Source organism: Podarcis raffonei, chromosome 1 (assembly GCF_027172205.1).
Source record: "Podarcis raffonei isolate rPodRaf1 chromosome 1, rPodRaf1.pri, whole genome shotgun sequence".
NCBI lineage: Eukaryota > Metazoa > Chordata > Lepidosauria > Squamata > Lacertidae > Podarcis > Podarcis raffonei.
Genome location: NC_070602.1, coordinates 138,304,351 through 138,320,065, shown reverse-complemented (window position 1 = coordinate 138,320,065; position 15,715 = coordinate 138,304,351). Strand labels below are relative to the sequence as shown.

At 42.7% G+C, this 15,715-nt stretch overlaps 1 protein-coding gene across 5 annotated transcripts in view; it reads right to left on the bottom strand.

Moving 5' to 3' along the window:
- The window catches only part of KANSL1L (KAT8 regulatory NSL complex subunit 1 like), a 28,462-nt gene extending 14,899 nt beyond the window's left edge, over positions 1 to 13,563 (bottom strand). For 2 of the 5 annotated variants that reach the window (XM_053364752.1, XM_053364762.1), the window contains exons 1-5: positions 12,231 to 12,518; positions 6,731 to 7,830; positions 4,968 to 5,109; positions 2,745 to 2,942; positions 1,759 to 1,880 (exon numbers count right to left, since the gene is read on the bottom strand). In XM_053364752.1, coding sequence (XP_053220727.1) covers positions 1,759 to 1,880; positions 2,745 to 2,942; positions 4,968 to 5,109; positions 6,731 to 7,830; positions 12,231 to 12,377 — 1,709 coding nt within the window. In that variant the 5' untranslated portion in view covers positions 12,378 to 12,518. Of the gene's footprint in view, positions 1 to 1,758; positions 1,881 to 2,744; positions 2,943 to 4,967; positions 5,110 to 6,730; positions 7,831 to 12,230; positions 12,522 to 13,539 lie in introns of those variants that run through there. The other 3 variants (XM_053364770.1, XM_053364780.1, XM_053364742.1) reach the window with 3 other exon arrangements.
- Between the last annotated feature and the right edge of the window lie 2,152 nt (positions 13,564 to 15,715).

The window sequence follows — 15,715 nt, the reverse complement described above, 5'->3', positions numbered from 1 at the left end:
AGATCAGAAGGTGTACTCAGGATTAAGTGATATACTCTAAGTCAGCCTTTCTCAACTTTGGAGCCCCATGTGCTATTGGACTACAACTCCCATCATCTCTAGCTAGCCAACCTGTGGTCAGGGATGAAGGGGGTTGTAGTTCAACAACATCTGGGGACACAAGGTTGAGAAAGGCTGCTCTAGGCAATGTACATATATTGATTTGCTTGTCCATACATTATTCTTCATATTGGTTTAATTAGATCTTCTAAAGCTGGGAGCCCAACTTCTAAACCTTCCAACATTGCTCCATAATTTCTCTATACAGTGGTACCTCGGGTTACATACGCTTCAGATTACATACGCTTCAGGTTACAGACTCCGCTAACCCAGAAATAGTACCTTGGCTTAAGAACTTTGCTTCAGGATGAGAACAGAAATTGTGCTCCAGTGGTGCAGCGGCAGCAGGAGGCCCCATTAGCTAAAGTGGTGCTTCAGGTTAAGAACCGTTTCAGGTTAAGAACGGATCTCCAGAACGAATTAAGTACTTAACCCAAGGTACCACTGTACTTTCACAGAGGTACTTGCTGCAAGCAATAAACTGTGAACATGAATATTCCGAAGAAAAACAGCATAGAGAAGTATCAGTGGCAAAGAAATGAGACCTGACCCCTAGTGAAGTTGAATCATTAAAGAGACATCCTCAGTTTATTATTCAAGACAGACCATAATAGCTTTTAAAAACATGGGAAATCATCTTCTTAGTTGAGATTTCTTAATCTCATTAGAATACGACCTAATCTCATTACTCCACCATCTAAATCCAATCATCTTTAATCATTATTAACAAAAAATAATTTATGTTTTATTTAACACATTTTTATCCTACTTTTCAGCCAAAAAAAAAAGCTTCCAAAGCAGCTCATAAATATTAGGAATAAAACAGTCCCTGCTCCCAGGCTTACATTCCAGAAGGCATGGCACAGAAGGAAAAGGACTTCATAGCAAGAAAACAAGCTCAAACACTAGTTCTTCCTTACGGTATTCTTGTAATGTTCAGCTGGAATGGAACAATTTGGAAAAGAGCCCAAAGTTGCTGATCCTTCAGCGGATCCAATGGAGAAGCACTGAAATCCCATCTCTCACCCTCTCCTATTGCATGATAGAATGACTATTTTGATTTTAGAAGACTGAACAACAACCTTATTTTCCAAGTCTATTGTTTTAATTCATTTATATTTTGTTTTACTAACTTTATAAACGTGATTTATATTGTTGTATTAATGTGCTTTACATTATCATATATCACCATTATTACAATAGGAGACTATTACGTTAAAATAATATATTTATTATCTTGGTAATTGCTCTATGCAATTCATATACAGTATTTCAAAGCACATGTCAGCCTCTTCTGAACAGCATCCTCATTATTTATCAAACAGGGAGTTTTTAAAAACACATTGATCCTATACATGTCTCCTCACAAGCAAGCGCTACTGAGTTTAAAAGTACTTACCATGCAATGCTATGTCTACTCAGAATTAAGTTCTAGTGGTATGGGGGTGGGGCTCTCAGGTATTTGGGGGGGGGGGCTAGGATTGCAGCAATACTCCCAAGTGTGTGTAGGATTGCAGCCTTGTAATACTAAACAACTGCAAGTTTGTTTACATAATAATACTGTTGTTATTTAAAGAACAGTTGTACTGTCATTTTATATTACATTCCCCCAAATGCTAAATATCCAGTTATTATGAAATACATGAAAGTCTCACGTACCTTATAGAGATGCCATTGGCCAACTCTTTCTGCTTACAGGACTTTGAGGAAAGAGGAGATGATGTGGGAGAGAGATTGAGAGGAGTAATCAGACTGCTGATTATTTCACTCAGTTGAGCACTCTGAAAGAAGAATCAAAGGGAAAACCTTGAATTGAATGCACAGCAAATAACAGTCTAAAGAACTCAGGGTTATATTCAAAGCACAGTGCTTCTAAAGCACCCAGCGATCAGCTGGTGCTCAGGAAAGCACAGTGCAAGGGACTTTGCAGACACTTCCAATCAGCAACATCTGCAAAGCCTCTTTTGACCAAGCCCCACCCTTTCTCCCGCCCCCACCTGACTTTATGATTTCAGATGATTTGACAGGTAGGTGGTCCCACTCGCCTGTCAAAGTTGGCCCGTGGGGGTAGAAGGAAGATAAAGATTAGAACCATTGCACCAAATAAATTCCCCACCCCTGCACTAGAGAGATAAACACAAAACACATTCATGCAATGGTCACATTAAACAATCTCTTTTGCAAATCACACTATAATTATGAATACTAAGCTCAAGGGAAAGGGAAAAAGTCAGGGAGGGAAATGAAAAACCAAGACTTTTTTCCACAGCCCTCCTGCCTGAAACTGAAATGTTTGACTTTATCATGCTGATGGGTGACATAAAAGGTGCTCAAGTAGCATACATAAAATATATCACATTTTATCCTCATAACAGATAGATGAAATGGAGACACTGTTACTGGACAATGTGAATTTCACAAGTATATTTCTGAATTAAGACCTGCCAAACCAAGTCTAACACTACAGCTTCCAAGATGCCTTCTGGGTGTACAAAAACCACTACACAATCTCCCACTTCCTGCAACTTATACAGATCATGCTTACAGAAATATGGAACTTTGTTTTATTAATAAGCTATTACAGTGTACCTGTGTTTTGCTACAAATTATCTAATTCTATCTGATGCTCACTCTCACTTGAATACCTGTTTTTCTATGTTGCGGAGAAGCAGAGTTGGACTGCTGGGTGACATTTCGAAATCATGTTCCGGCCAAGCATCCTGCCTCTCAAGGGAAGCATGTGAATTCCCTGTGGTGTTTAATAAAGCTTCATGGTCCATCAATTGTGTTCGTTTCTTCAAGAAGTCCTTTGGATTTGGAAATTCTTCTAGGATCACCATTCCCTAGACAACAGCAATTGAACACAATTGTGTATCAAATGTAATCTCTCAAACTGCTGCAGCCCCCTGAAACACTTTAATGATTTAGAGCTCAAAGTGTGATCTGTATACAGACAAGGTGAATAATCTCACATGACAATAAAGCTGCAACTTCAATTTTTGCAAGCAGCTAACATTATAGCGATTTTCTGCTCCAGTTCAAAAATTTGGCATACAAATCTATGTACTGATTGTTGTATCATTTTCTAGTTTCATCTACTAAATGAAACATCCTGAGGGCCAGTGTAGATGTGATGCTGATTCAGCAATCAGACCTGCAAGTTGCTGTAAATCAGCCCACTCACCCCCACTCAAACATTAATCTCACTGCGAGGTAGTCACCTCCTCTCAGCCTAACCTACCTCACAGAGTAGCTGTGAGAATTAAATGAGGAGAACCAAGCTCCTTGAAGAGGAGGATATAAATGCAATAAATAATAAAAAACAAGATTTGCATCAGTGACACATCTTCTGTTCACAACTGAGACTGGATTACTGTCGTTTGCTCCATATGGAAATGCCTTTGAAGACAATTGGTACAAAAGGTGCAGCTAGAAGGCTTATATGGTCAACAATTTGGAACACATATTGGCATATTGGCAACTTGTTTGTTTCTGGGACAGTGTTAGTTTGCAAAACAGATTATCTGCAGGCCTGCCTGCCTGCATACATATGAGCCTCGCCAGGTTTTACAATGTGCTGAGGTCTTGGATTTCCAGCTCTTTCAGAAGAGATGCTGGATTGACGAGTACCAGCCTTTTCTTTATTATACACATTTTGATAGTGCATTCTATGTGCCTTTTATCTTGTTTCCTTAATGCTGGTCATTGACTGTAACAATAAAGATTTGATTTAATTTTTAAAAATAAATTAAATCTGTCCCTCTAGATTACCAAGCATGATCTTTATTGGATTACCTTATATAAAGAACTCAATCATCATGCAAAGTACACGATCAATTTTCTTCAAAAAAATAGTTTAATCACCAGGCAATTCAATATATGCATAAAGATCTGCTTTCCTCTGTGGAGAGGATACTTGAATTGACAATGCATAAAAAAACTTATTGCCTGTGTACTGTGTGCTACATATGAAACTTAGTAAGACTGTGCCACTGGACAAGTTAATTGTAGTTATATGTTGTTCTTGTATTTACATGAAAACCAATACAAATTATTGGGGGGGGGGGGGAATAAAGATCTGCTTTCACTTGCCCACAACAGCTATTTTCTTTATTTCCATAAGGATGAATCTACAAGGAACCAGGTATCACTAAAAAAACCAAGACTCAGATTGCTGGTACCGGTCGACAACTCTCTGCTTCCAATAACATTTTCTTCCATGCTCTCCACCCCTTGGGAAAAGATAGTTGTGGCCTATCTGTGTTTTTTCTGTTTAGTTACACTTCAAGAAAAGATGAAAATTATTTTAATCGATTGTTTATGACTGTGTTTGAGGAGTCCTGTCTATTAATTATTGCTTCCTCACTGTACTTATACTGGAGACTTATAGACAATGTTTTGGTTGGTCCATCCCAATGCACACAACTTACTTGTTTCCAAACCACCAAAATAAGAAGCACCCTCTCTTCATCCTCCTTATACCAGTCCCTACCTCTCTCTCATGTCACTGTTCCCAGTCCATGACTACGCTTCACAGCAGAGCTTCACTACCACAAGAACAAAACAAAATGAATTTCACCCCCTTGCCTCTTTTTTTTTTTTTTAAGAATGAAATAAATTAAGCTGGGAAACTGTCACTTGCCCAAGGCCGCCCAGTAAACTGCAAATCTTAGTATGGATTCTGTACCACAATCCTACTTTCAAACAAACACAACACTCAAACTCAGCCTACTATTTCATTGACCTTTGCAGATTTTACATAATGGCTTTTGCTTAGATACCAGATACCAGAAACCACAGAACACAGAGAAAAAACATCTATCAATCTTTTATTTCAATAACTCATTTTTCTTCCTTACTGACAATACCTTGGTGGCACGAATCTGCCTGTGAAGGTCAGTGAGTTGCTGGATTTTGTATTCTAGCTCTGAAATCTGGGCTTGAAGCCATGTCCAGCGACAGCCAACATTAGCTCTGTCTACTAGCCATTTCCAGTCAGATCTATAGTTACTAGGAAGAACACAGAACATTGGTTAGAAGAGATAATCACTATTTTAGAAAGACAACTCAAAAGAGTCCATAGGATATCACAAGAAGCCTTTGGGGCTACAATAACTAGCAGGTAACAGGTTTAAACAGCAGTGAATATATCATAAAATGCCTTTTAGAAGCATCTGCTAAAAACAGAAAGAGCTGAATTGAGTCTGATTTCTGCACAGAGTTGAAAACATAGCCGTAATAATAAATTATTATTATTATTATACAGCACATAGTAAGAGCCTGCTGAATCAATGGCCCACCTAGTCCAGCATCCTGTTGGCCAACAAGATGTGGATCAAATGCCTGAAAGCAGAACATGAGTGCAACATGAAGTCCATAATTTTGGTACCACTACGGCGAAGGCCTTGTTCCTGGTTCCCATAAATCAAATGCCTAGAGAACATAGGCAATTGATACAGACCCTAAGGCTTAAGCAGGTTTACATGAACTTGGATGGCCATGTCCAAGTGGCATTTGTGGCATGAAGTACCTTCATTCATTTAGCCTTTATTGGCATAAGTTAGCCAATAAAATCATAAGAGAGAGAACCATCCATGTAACATTGGCAATCCAGACTTGAAATATATAAAAGGTAAAGGACCCCTGGAGGATTAAGTCCAGTTGAATTTAACTATGAGGTGCGGCACTCATCTCTGCTTTAAGGCTGAGGGAGCCAGTGTTTGTCTGCAGACAGATTTTCTGGGTCATGTGGCCAGTATGACTAAACTGCTTCTGGTGCAACAGGATACCGTGATGGAAGCCAGAGCACACAGAAATGTCGTTTACCTTCTCACTGAAGCAGTACCTATTTATCTAGTTGCGCTGGTATGCTTTCAAACTGCTAGGTTTGCAGGAGTTTGGACAGAGCAACGGGAGCTCACCCCACCACGCGGATTCGAACAGCCAACCTTGCAATTGGCAAGCCCAAGAGGCTCAGTGGTTTAAACCACAGTGCCACCGTGACACAATAGCTGCATGAAGTGCCTTTCACCAGTTTAGCTTGGTGAGCAAACTACAGGCCCTCAAGCACAGATAGGCTGTCACCTTTGTCCACACTCCCAGATGATTTGCATTTAGACTACTATAATGAGCTGTGTTTGGGAACACCTTGGAAAACTACTTCAATGGATGTAAAAATATGACACAGCTGGATGATACCAGCCACAGGGAACACATCTCAGTGGTGCTGAAATAGTGTCACTAATTTGCTGCTTGTACAGGCAACTCCCAACAGTGCCAAACCCAGAAGTGACCTGATCACTAAAAGAGTGGAACGGGGGCGGAGCAGTACGCTTTACTCTGGCCCTGCCAATGCACATGGGGGTCTGGAACAGAAACCCCATGCAAAGCAAGGATTGCCTGTACTGTAAAATTTGACTCATATAACAAGCTATGATCAAAGAGCAGTTCCATTTACATCAGTAAACTTTATCAACTTAGTGAAATTAACTTCAAAAATAAAAGATTTGGAGATCCTGTCATTAACATATCACATCTTCTGTCCTTTATGTACAGAGATATCACAGATTTACATGGAACTTGAGCATGCAGGATTGTAGCACGGAAGTTCAGCAATTCTTTTAATACCTACACTTTTCTGGAAATCTGCTCATCATCATCTTCACTTGAGCTGCTACAAGTGGCATCAGAATCCAAACTCTCTTCCACATGAAATAGGAGTCCAGCTGTTGAGCGAGCAAACACTTTGATTTCATCAGATGAAACATCAAAATCACGCTGTATATCTTTACTTGTATTAGCCTCTATGTTTTCCATTTTAATGTTGGTGCATCTATGATAGCTGCCACCCAAAACACCGGATGGATCATGAAAGGCTTTCATGCTCTGCAGTTGGCGTCTCACAAAGCATTTCATCTGCTGGTCACAGTGTTTGACAACATGCTTCGCCAAGAGTATTTGCAAACGTTTCTGAGTTCTTTTGGCCCGGCTGAGCAAAGCCTGTTGCTTGCTTACACACTGAAGTAAATGAAAATTCAATTCCTGTTCTTTAGTACTGGGATTGTAGTTCACTTTTGGTTCCAGGGCATCATCACACACTTGATGGAACAGGTCTCCTTTTTTTGTCTCAGGATTAATAAATAATGCCTTGCTCAAAAAGCCATTCTTCTGATACCCTTTACAGTTAGGAAGCTGCCTTTCTTCTACATTGTGGGATTCAGTTAAACATGAATCAAATAGTTTTCCCATTTCAGGTAAGTTCTTTGTTGATCCTAATAAAGTTTCCCCTCTGACCTGCTCCCCAGGTTCTGAATTAATAATTTGACTGAAGTGTTTATTAGTGCTGTTACATAACGGATTTCTCACTTTGGAGCAGCTATGCTCTTCTGAGTTCCTCTGCACACAATTTTTATTGTTTACATGGAAAGTAGAACTGGGGCTCATTAATACTGGATAGTGTTTAGAAGACTGAGAACCCAAGTATTTTAAGTTAAAGCAATCAGTGCTATGGTTGGCTTGAGGAATGGGGAACCCCAGCATGGAGCAAGTAATTTTTGTGACAGACCCGTCTTTCATCTTCTCTTTTACTGGTCTGGTACTTCCCATGCCTAATGCATCATTGGACTCCATCACTCTTGAAGACAAGGAAGATGATAAGCAGATACCGTGCCCTTTCATTGCTTTCTCTTGAAGAGCAGGTGTCATAGCTGTCGTAAGCAGTTTACACCCAACCTGTAAGAAAAGCAAATACTGAATAAAACTATTGTTTTGATATCTACTGTTAATTTCCACTTCTGAGTGCCATAAATTCCAGATATAATTTGCAGTTGCTCTTTAAGAAAATAAAATAATCTTATCAACTGTTCCGTGATTATGTGCCTGGATAGCTCAGTTGGGACAGCTGTGTTCCTGCATTGCAGGGGGTTGGACTAGATGATCCTCAGGGTCCCTTCCAATTCTATAGTTCTATGAATCTATGGAAACATCTAATTCAGAACATCTGCCACAACAACAAAGGCTGTAGTAATATTTTTAGGTGCACCAAAATACTGGCCATGTTGAAACCATAACTATGTATGCTTTTGCTTGTTACTGTTTTAAATATATAAATCAGTACTGTTTGCAGGTATTTCCCCCCTCCCCCCACATTTTCATTATCAATAAGCAAAGACATACACAAGCTGCGTGCCCATGCAATCCCTTTGCTGCTGATTCACTACTTCATTTGCACGAATGGCAAAAAAGACCCCTATTATGTGTGAATTATGAATTACATTTAATGGCTTTCTAAGAAATCAAGATTAGGAAGACAACTTTAAAGCATGATGAAAGTGCACAAAGCTCAAGCATACCCAAGCTTAATCAATCAGGATTGGATCATATGAACCAGACCATTGTTTCACAGCCAGGAGGATATCTGTAATTCTTTCTGTAAGCCTGGTTCCCATTATTCTCAATTTTATACAAAATAATTATTTGCAGTTTTCATATCCCAATTTTCCTCTTTAAAAAGTCATCCAATTAAAAATAGGAGTCCTATAAAAATATCCATTATATTTTTCTCACCAATGTTTTTATTTTTAATGTTCCAGATTGAACAGTTTCCTATCCTCATATATTTAATCTTGCCTAACAGTGTATCACTTTTTGTTTGTCTCTCCACATTTTCCTACTTCCTAAAATATAAACAGCATATGAAATTTCTTGCTATAGCAATTTGTTTACTTTCTGGCTGCTGTACTTCAAAGGCTGGGGGTAGGGAGAGCATTTTACTTTGTTTTACAGTAAGGAAAAAAATAAGGGAAAGTCTGGCATCTGTTAACTATCCACAGTGCACAATGCCTTTACTAGGACCAACCAGAATGTCACAAAATAGTGAGCAAAGCTTTCCTGTTCTCCAGAATTCTTCATCAGGCTAGATGCTGAGAAGGGGAAAGGGGAAAGAGAGAGAGAAGGTGGCTTGATTTTGAAGTCACTAAATTCAGGCTTGGTAGTTTCAACATAAGCCTGCCTTTGTCTCCTCACTCCTACCATCCAAACTGATGTTTACGACATATTCATTTGTCCAAATAAAGGTGTTACTCAGGTGTATTTTTTGTTATGAACTAACACAGTTTCTTTTCCTTTTTGTATATTTTAACAAGCTGCATCACAGAACAGTATGTACAAAAAAGGGAACAGAAGATAAAATATAAAGAAAACTTTAAATAAAATGTGTTTTAATTGCTACTTAAATTTTACTATGGAAACCACTTTGAGAATTTTTGTTGAATGACAGTATATAGTTTAAGTAAAAATTAAACTATTAAACTTTTGAAAAGCAATCAATTAAATACAAGTCTATAATTAAAAGACTCAAAACCAGTTGTCAACATTCCTTAAATATATATATATCATGAATTAAGGGAAGATCTAAAATTAAACTGTGATATCTGAAATGCTCTCTAGGAAGCTACCAGAGACACTAATTCAATTAAAGGAAATAGCTTCAGTGACTGACTGAAACATAACTTCAGGTACAATAAAATATTGTTTTCAAACTATTCTATGTCTTCAGAATTAACTTTTTTTTACTATTTGATCCTGAAAAATCATTTAATTAGCAATTAATGGTGCAATCCTATACACGTCTCCTCAGATCATAAGTCCTTTGAGCACAATGGGACTTACTCCCAGGTAAGCACATACAGCGGGGGCTGGGAATCATTTACAGCTGGTTAAGACCTTAGGTCCTCAGATTTCCACAAGTCATTTTGACATGTGGGCCTATCCAACTCTTTAACATCTGACATAATTGTGATGTCAGATGAAACATCTTCCCCTATTTTTAAGACACAGTAATTTGTAAGTGCCACCAATCAGCTGGTTGTCAGTGTCTGCCAAACCCTCTGGCTTTACAAGTGCTGAAGACAGCACAATCTTCACTTTAGCAAGAACCTATGTCTTTGCGTGTGTCACACTGGACAGAGGGCAGGTGGGTGTGGCTTGACCAAAGAGCTTCACAGGTCACATGGGGGCCCCGCTGCACCTATTTAGGTCTGCAGGCTGGAGGTTCTCCACTACTTATGTACAGGATTGCATCCTTATTGGTTTTCTGTGAGACCCTTAAAAATATTGTCTGATTTGCTGAAAACAACTGCAGGGTTTCAAAAACTAGGAAATACCTGCATAGCCTTCGAATAGTTTTTAAAAACTCCAATATGACTACTTTTGTTCATACCCAAAACATTTGCCAGCTGCAATGTATAAATATTTCAGAGTCATCTTTATTTTGGTAACTAACACTTCATAGATACACTCAACAGATTAAAAACACTCCCATAAATGCTTTGTAGAAAATGACTCCCTTAAGACTAGCAGTTTCAATGTGATTCCATAAAAACGTTATTTTGTCCAATTAGCAGATACTGAAACAGCAAATATAAATCCCATCTGAAGGCCTTCATAGATTTCTCTCTTACTAAACAGAATATCAATATTCAAAGAGGACAATATTCAAATAGGACAAAAGTCAACAACTCAACAATCAAAGAAAAAAATGCAATGTTATAAAGAAATTGTTTATACAATTTGTTAGTACAGAGCAAAGGGGATGGGGTCTTCTCACCAGGCTACATTGTAAAGGTAAAGGACCCCTGGGTGGATAAGTCCATTCGTGATTCAAAATTGGCTCCCTCATCTCTCCTCTAGAGGAGGCTGACAACTATAAAAGGGAAGTGCTGGAGAGCATAAGGAAGGATGTTGAGTCCTCTACCCCAGCTGTTGTACTGCTTTAACCACCAGATAAACAAAACCATGTCATTTAATCAAAAATATACTTATTTGGCAAAGAGCAGCTTAATGTGGTAAAGGGCAAGTTTGCATATAGAACACATCCAATTCTCCAAATTCCAGTTGAAGATCTCAAGTATTAAACTGGAAAAGTTACATTAAGTATTGGAGAGGTGCTGCCATTCATCACAGGACTTAAACACATTGAACAAATGGTCGAACATAAGAATAGTCTGTTAGATCAGGCCAATGGCCCATCTAGTCCAGCACCCCTGTTCTCACAAAGGCCAACCAAATGCATATGGAAAACCTGCAAGCAGCATCTGAGCACAAGACTGCTCTTCCCTTCCGTGGCTTCCAGCAACATGTATTCGGAAGCATTATTGCCTCCGACCATGGAGATAGATCACTGTCATCAGGGCTACTAGTCATTGACAGCTCCTCTCTTCCACGATTTTGTCTAATCCTCTTTTTAAGCCATCCAAGTTGGTCACCATCACTGCCTCACGGGGGAGCAAATGCTATACTTCAACTATGTGCTGCATGAATAAGTCCTGCCTTTTGTCTGTCCTAAATCTTACAATATTCAGCTTCATTGAACTTGTACAAGTTCTAGTGTTATAAGTAAAGGAGAAAAACGAGTCTGAGTGGCTTTCTGTTTGCCCCACCACTTTCCTCGGGAAAACCCACCCTTTACCGCTGAATCAGAATACAGTGGTACCTCGGGTTACAGGCGCTTCAGGTTACAGACTCTGCTAACCTAAAAATAGTACCTTGGATTAAGAACTTTGCTTCAGGATGAGAACAGAAATCGTGCTCTGGCAACGGAGCAGCAGCGGGAGGCCCCATTAGCTAAATTGGTACCTCAGGTTAAGAACTGTTTCAGGTTAAGAACGGACCTCCAGAACGAATTAAGTATTTAACCCGAGGTACCACTGTAAATGTCAATCCGCAGAAAACCTGACTGACATTTATTCCAATTCAGTGGTAAACAAGGGGGAAGAGGAGGGACAAGTGGAAGTGTGGACAAGCCCTAATCTAAACTAAGAAGTCTCAAACACTGCAACCTTTCAATACAGTTAGCTACCATTTTGGAAGGTATTAATAATTCATCTTATATCAGAAAATCTGAGTGCCAAGTCCAGCAAGTTACCCACATGACTGTAGGAAATGTGGATGAGATTTCTATCCTGGTCTATTGTACCAATTTTTATCTGCAAGGCTAAAGGTTTGGCAGCAAGCCAAATTACATACATTTACATATGAAGCAGTAATTTCCATTCACTCAATAGCACTCCATAAATATTTATCAATGTGGCTTTCATTAACTCCATTTCCTAGGTATAATAAGGCATGCTCACCATTACCACCTGCAAGTAATAACACTTCAAACCGCCCCTCCGAATGCACAGGGCTGTGGTAGCAGCTAAATGTCTGCCATTGTCCCATCCAGTCTGACTGTTATAAGAATGCAAAGAAAGCCCTGCTGGATCAGGCCCAAGGCCCATCTAACCAGAGGCAGATTTATGGGAGTACGCCTGGTTCACCCACACTGGGCACTGAAATTTCAAAACACAAAGTTTGCCACTGATCTTGCTCTCACAGTGGCCAACCAGATGCCTTTGAGAAGCCTGCAAGCAGGGCAAGTGCAACAGCACTCTATACCAGTAAAGGTAAAGGGACCCCTGACCATGAGGTCTAGTTGTGGCCGACTCTGGGGTTGTGGCGCTCATCTCGCTTTACTGGCCGAGGGAGCCGGCGTACAGCTGGGGTCATGTGGCCAGCAGGACTAAGCTGCTTCTGGCGAACCAGAGCAGTGCACAGAAACGCTGTTAACCTTCCTGCCGGAGTGGTACCTATTGATCTAGTTGCACTGGCATGCTTTCAAACTGCTAGGTAGGCAGGAGCAGGGACCGAGCAACAGGAGCTCACCCCATCACGGGGATTCGAACTGCCGACCTTCAGTGGTTTAACCCACAGCGCCACCCGCATCCCAATTCGATACCAGTACTCTCCAGCAACTAATATACCTAGGTACTTCCCCATGAGGGAACGAACTGTGTTGGAAAGTGCAAAGCTGAAGTAATGCTAAAGGAGGCGATATATATGGATTCACAGGCATCACTCATATCTAAAACAGCATTTAAGTGTGAGTAAAAAAGACAGATAAATGCGGTAGTTGCCCCCCCCCCATACCAGTATTAGGCAAAAGTTCCCATTTCCGGTCTTTCGGGGCTTTGTCCCGCAGAGCCCCGCAGCTGCTCCCCGACCCTCCTTCGGGGCTTCCTGAGAAGCTTGTCCCATCCTTTCCCGATACACCTGGCTGGGGCGCTGGCTCCGCCCCCACGGCTCTACGTCACGCCCCCTCCCTCCCTCCCTCCCTCCGCCGGCGCGCGCGAGCATCTACTTTCCGCTCCCCTCCCCTCGCATTCCAAAGCCACCGCCCCGCCCCCGCCGCGCTCCTCCCCATTGGCCGCCACCCCATCACTCTCCCAAATCCCACCCCCTTCGCCGCTCCACTGCCGTTAGGGAGGGCGCCTGAGGGGAGGCGAGTCGCCCGCGCGCCACAAAGGAGCCCCTGCTTCGGCAAGAAGCCAACCGCCTCTCCCGACGCCCCTCAGAGGAGCCCTCGCCACCCCCTCTCCCCCCTCCCCCTCCGCCCGGACTTGCCTGCCAACTTCGGTCTGTTCCCCGGCCGCCTCCTCCGCTCCCCCCGCCGCGCAGCCCGGCGAACTTCTCCTCAGAGGACTCGCGCTTTCCTCTCCCGCCGCCCCCGCTTCTCTTCTGCCCGTCTCTCGCACTCGCGGCGGCGCCGCCTTCCCCAACAGCCGCCCGCCCGGCGCTCCCGAGCCAAGCTGCCTCAGCAGCCCGAGCGGCCCCGCGCGGGCGGTAGTTTAGGCGGGGTGGGCGGGGCTCCCGCGGGGAGTCGGTCGGCCAATCCGGAGGGCCGATGGGCGGGTCTATGCAAATGAGGCGGCGTGGGCGGCGGGTCTACTTCCAGGAGTGTGTGTGTTATCAATAGCATTGTGGACTTGGAAGGGACCACGAGGGCCATCTGGTTCAACCTCCTGCAATGCAGGAATGTTTTGCCCGACGTGGGGCTCGAAACCACGACCCTGAGGTTAAGAGTTTTATGCTCTACGGTTTAAAGCTTTCCTGCATAAATTGTGTGTGTGTTTCCTGGAGATTATCACTCAAATCACAGCACTTGTTCTAAGAATAAAGCTTAAAGATGGCAGCTCCTTACAAACTCAACAGTCTTTGAGCACAACCAACCATTTATTTCACAGCAAAGCAGCATCTGTCCCCAAGCTTTCTTCTGAGGCTGCAACCCCTCCCTCCGCCCCTAGAACTGAGCTCAAAGAAGCTTAACTTCCATGTAAGTCTGTTCACATAGGACTATGAATAAGGTTACAGGGGAGAAGAGTGCAAAATGGCAAGGTAAGTCAATGTAAGAGACTCTTAGACCCATGCAATCTTTGCATAAAGGTAAAGGGACCCCTGACCATTAAGTCCACTCGCGAACTGGCCGACTCTGGGGTTGTGGTGCTCATCTCACTTTATTGGCCGAGGGAGCCAGCGTACAGCTTCCGGGTCATGTGGCCAGCATGACTAAGCTGCTTCTGGCAAAACCAGAGCAGCGCACAAAAATGCCATTTACCGTATTTCTCGCTCTATTGGACGCACCGGACCACAGGACGCACCTAGTTTTTAGAGGGGGAAATCAAGGGAAAAAATATTATTCCCCCCCCAGCCCCAAAGAGCAAAGAAGCCAAGACAGCGAGCGGGATCCATAGCCGCTCAACCTCTCCAGCCAGGAGCTAAACCTCCCCAGCGCAGCTAAAGAAGAAGACAAGGCAGCGAGCGCAATCCATCCCGCTCACTGCCTTGGCTTCCTCTTTAGCCTTAAGCAGCATCTTTAGCCTTGCGCAACGGGATGGATCGTGCCCGCTGTCCACCGGGGCTGGACTAGATGACTCCTGGGGTTCCCTTCCAACCCTGCAATTCTATGACCTTGGAAGGTGTTGGGGGTCTCCACCACTGGAGGCTTTTAAGCAGCAGTTGGGGGACCATCTGCCTGGCGTTCTTTAGCTGTAATTCCTACATTGTGAGGGGGCTGGGGTAGATGACCCTCGTTTGGCCCTCCCAACTCTATACAGTCCTATACGTCTGCGGCAGGAGATCCACAGCCACTTCACACAATGCCCACTCCCAATTTTCATTGGAGAGATGTGGCTTCAGTGTCTAGGTAGGTACCCCCCTACCTGCCACTCTCCCCCCACCCCACTTAAGCCGAGGGAATTCCTGCCCAGAGAAGCTCCCAGGTGAGGCAAGGGTTAAGATCTACCTCTGGTAAATGGCTTTCCCTTTTCTTCTTCTGTGCTATTTCCTTCTTTTGTGTTTTGTTTAATCTGTTTTTATTGTATACTAAAATAAAAGCTGCAAAGTTTCTTTTTTTATAATATCCCCCCCCCCCCAACTAAAACGTTAATCTAGATAAAAACACTGATCCAGAGGAAAATAAGGGGGTGGAGAAAGGACAAAAAAAGAAAAAGAGGTAGAGATAGAGAGATTTTTTTAAAGTTGGCTTCTTTAGCCCTGCGCAGCCTCCCGCGACTGGAGAGGCGCAAGGCTAAGGAGGAAGCCCGGGCAGCGAGGGGATGGATCGCGCTCACTGCCCGGGCTTCCTCTTTAGCCTTGCGCAGCCTCCCCGCGGCTGGAGAGATTGCGCAAGGCTTTTCTAGAGGAGGGAGAAGGTACTGACTGACCGCGTCAGTCCCTTCTCCCTCCTGGGGAAAAACCCGCAAGAGCCTCACGAAGCTTGTGTGTGGCTCTTGGGGGCTTT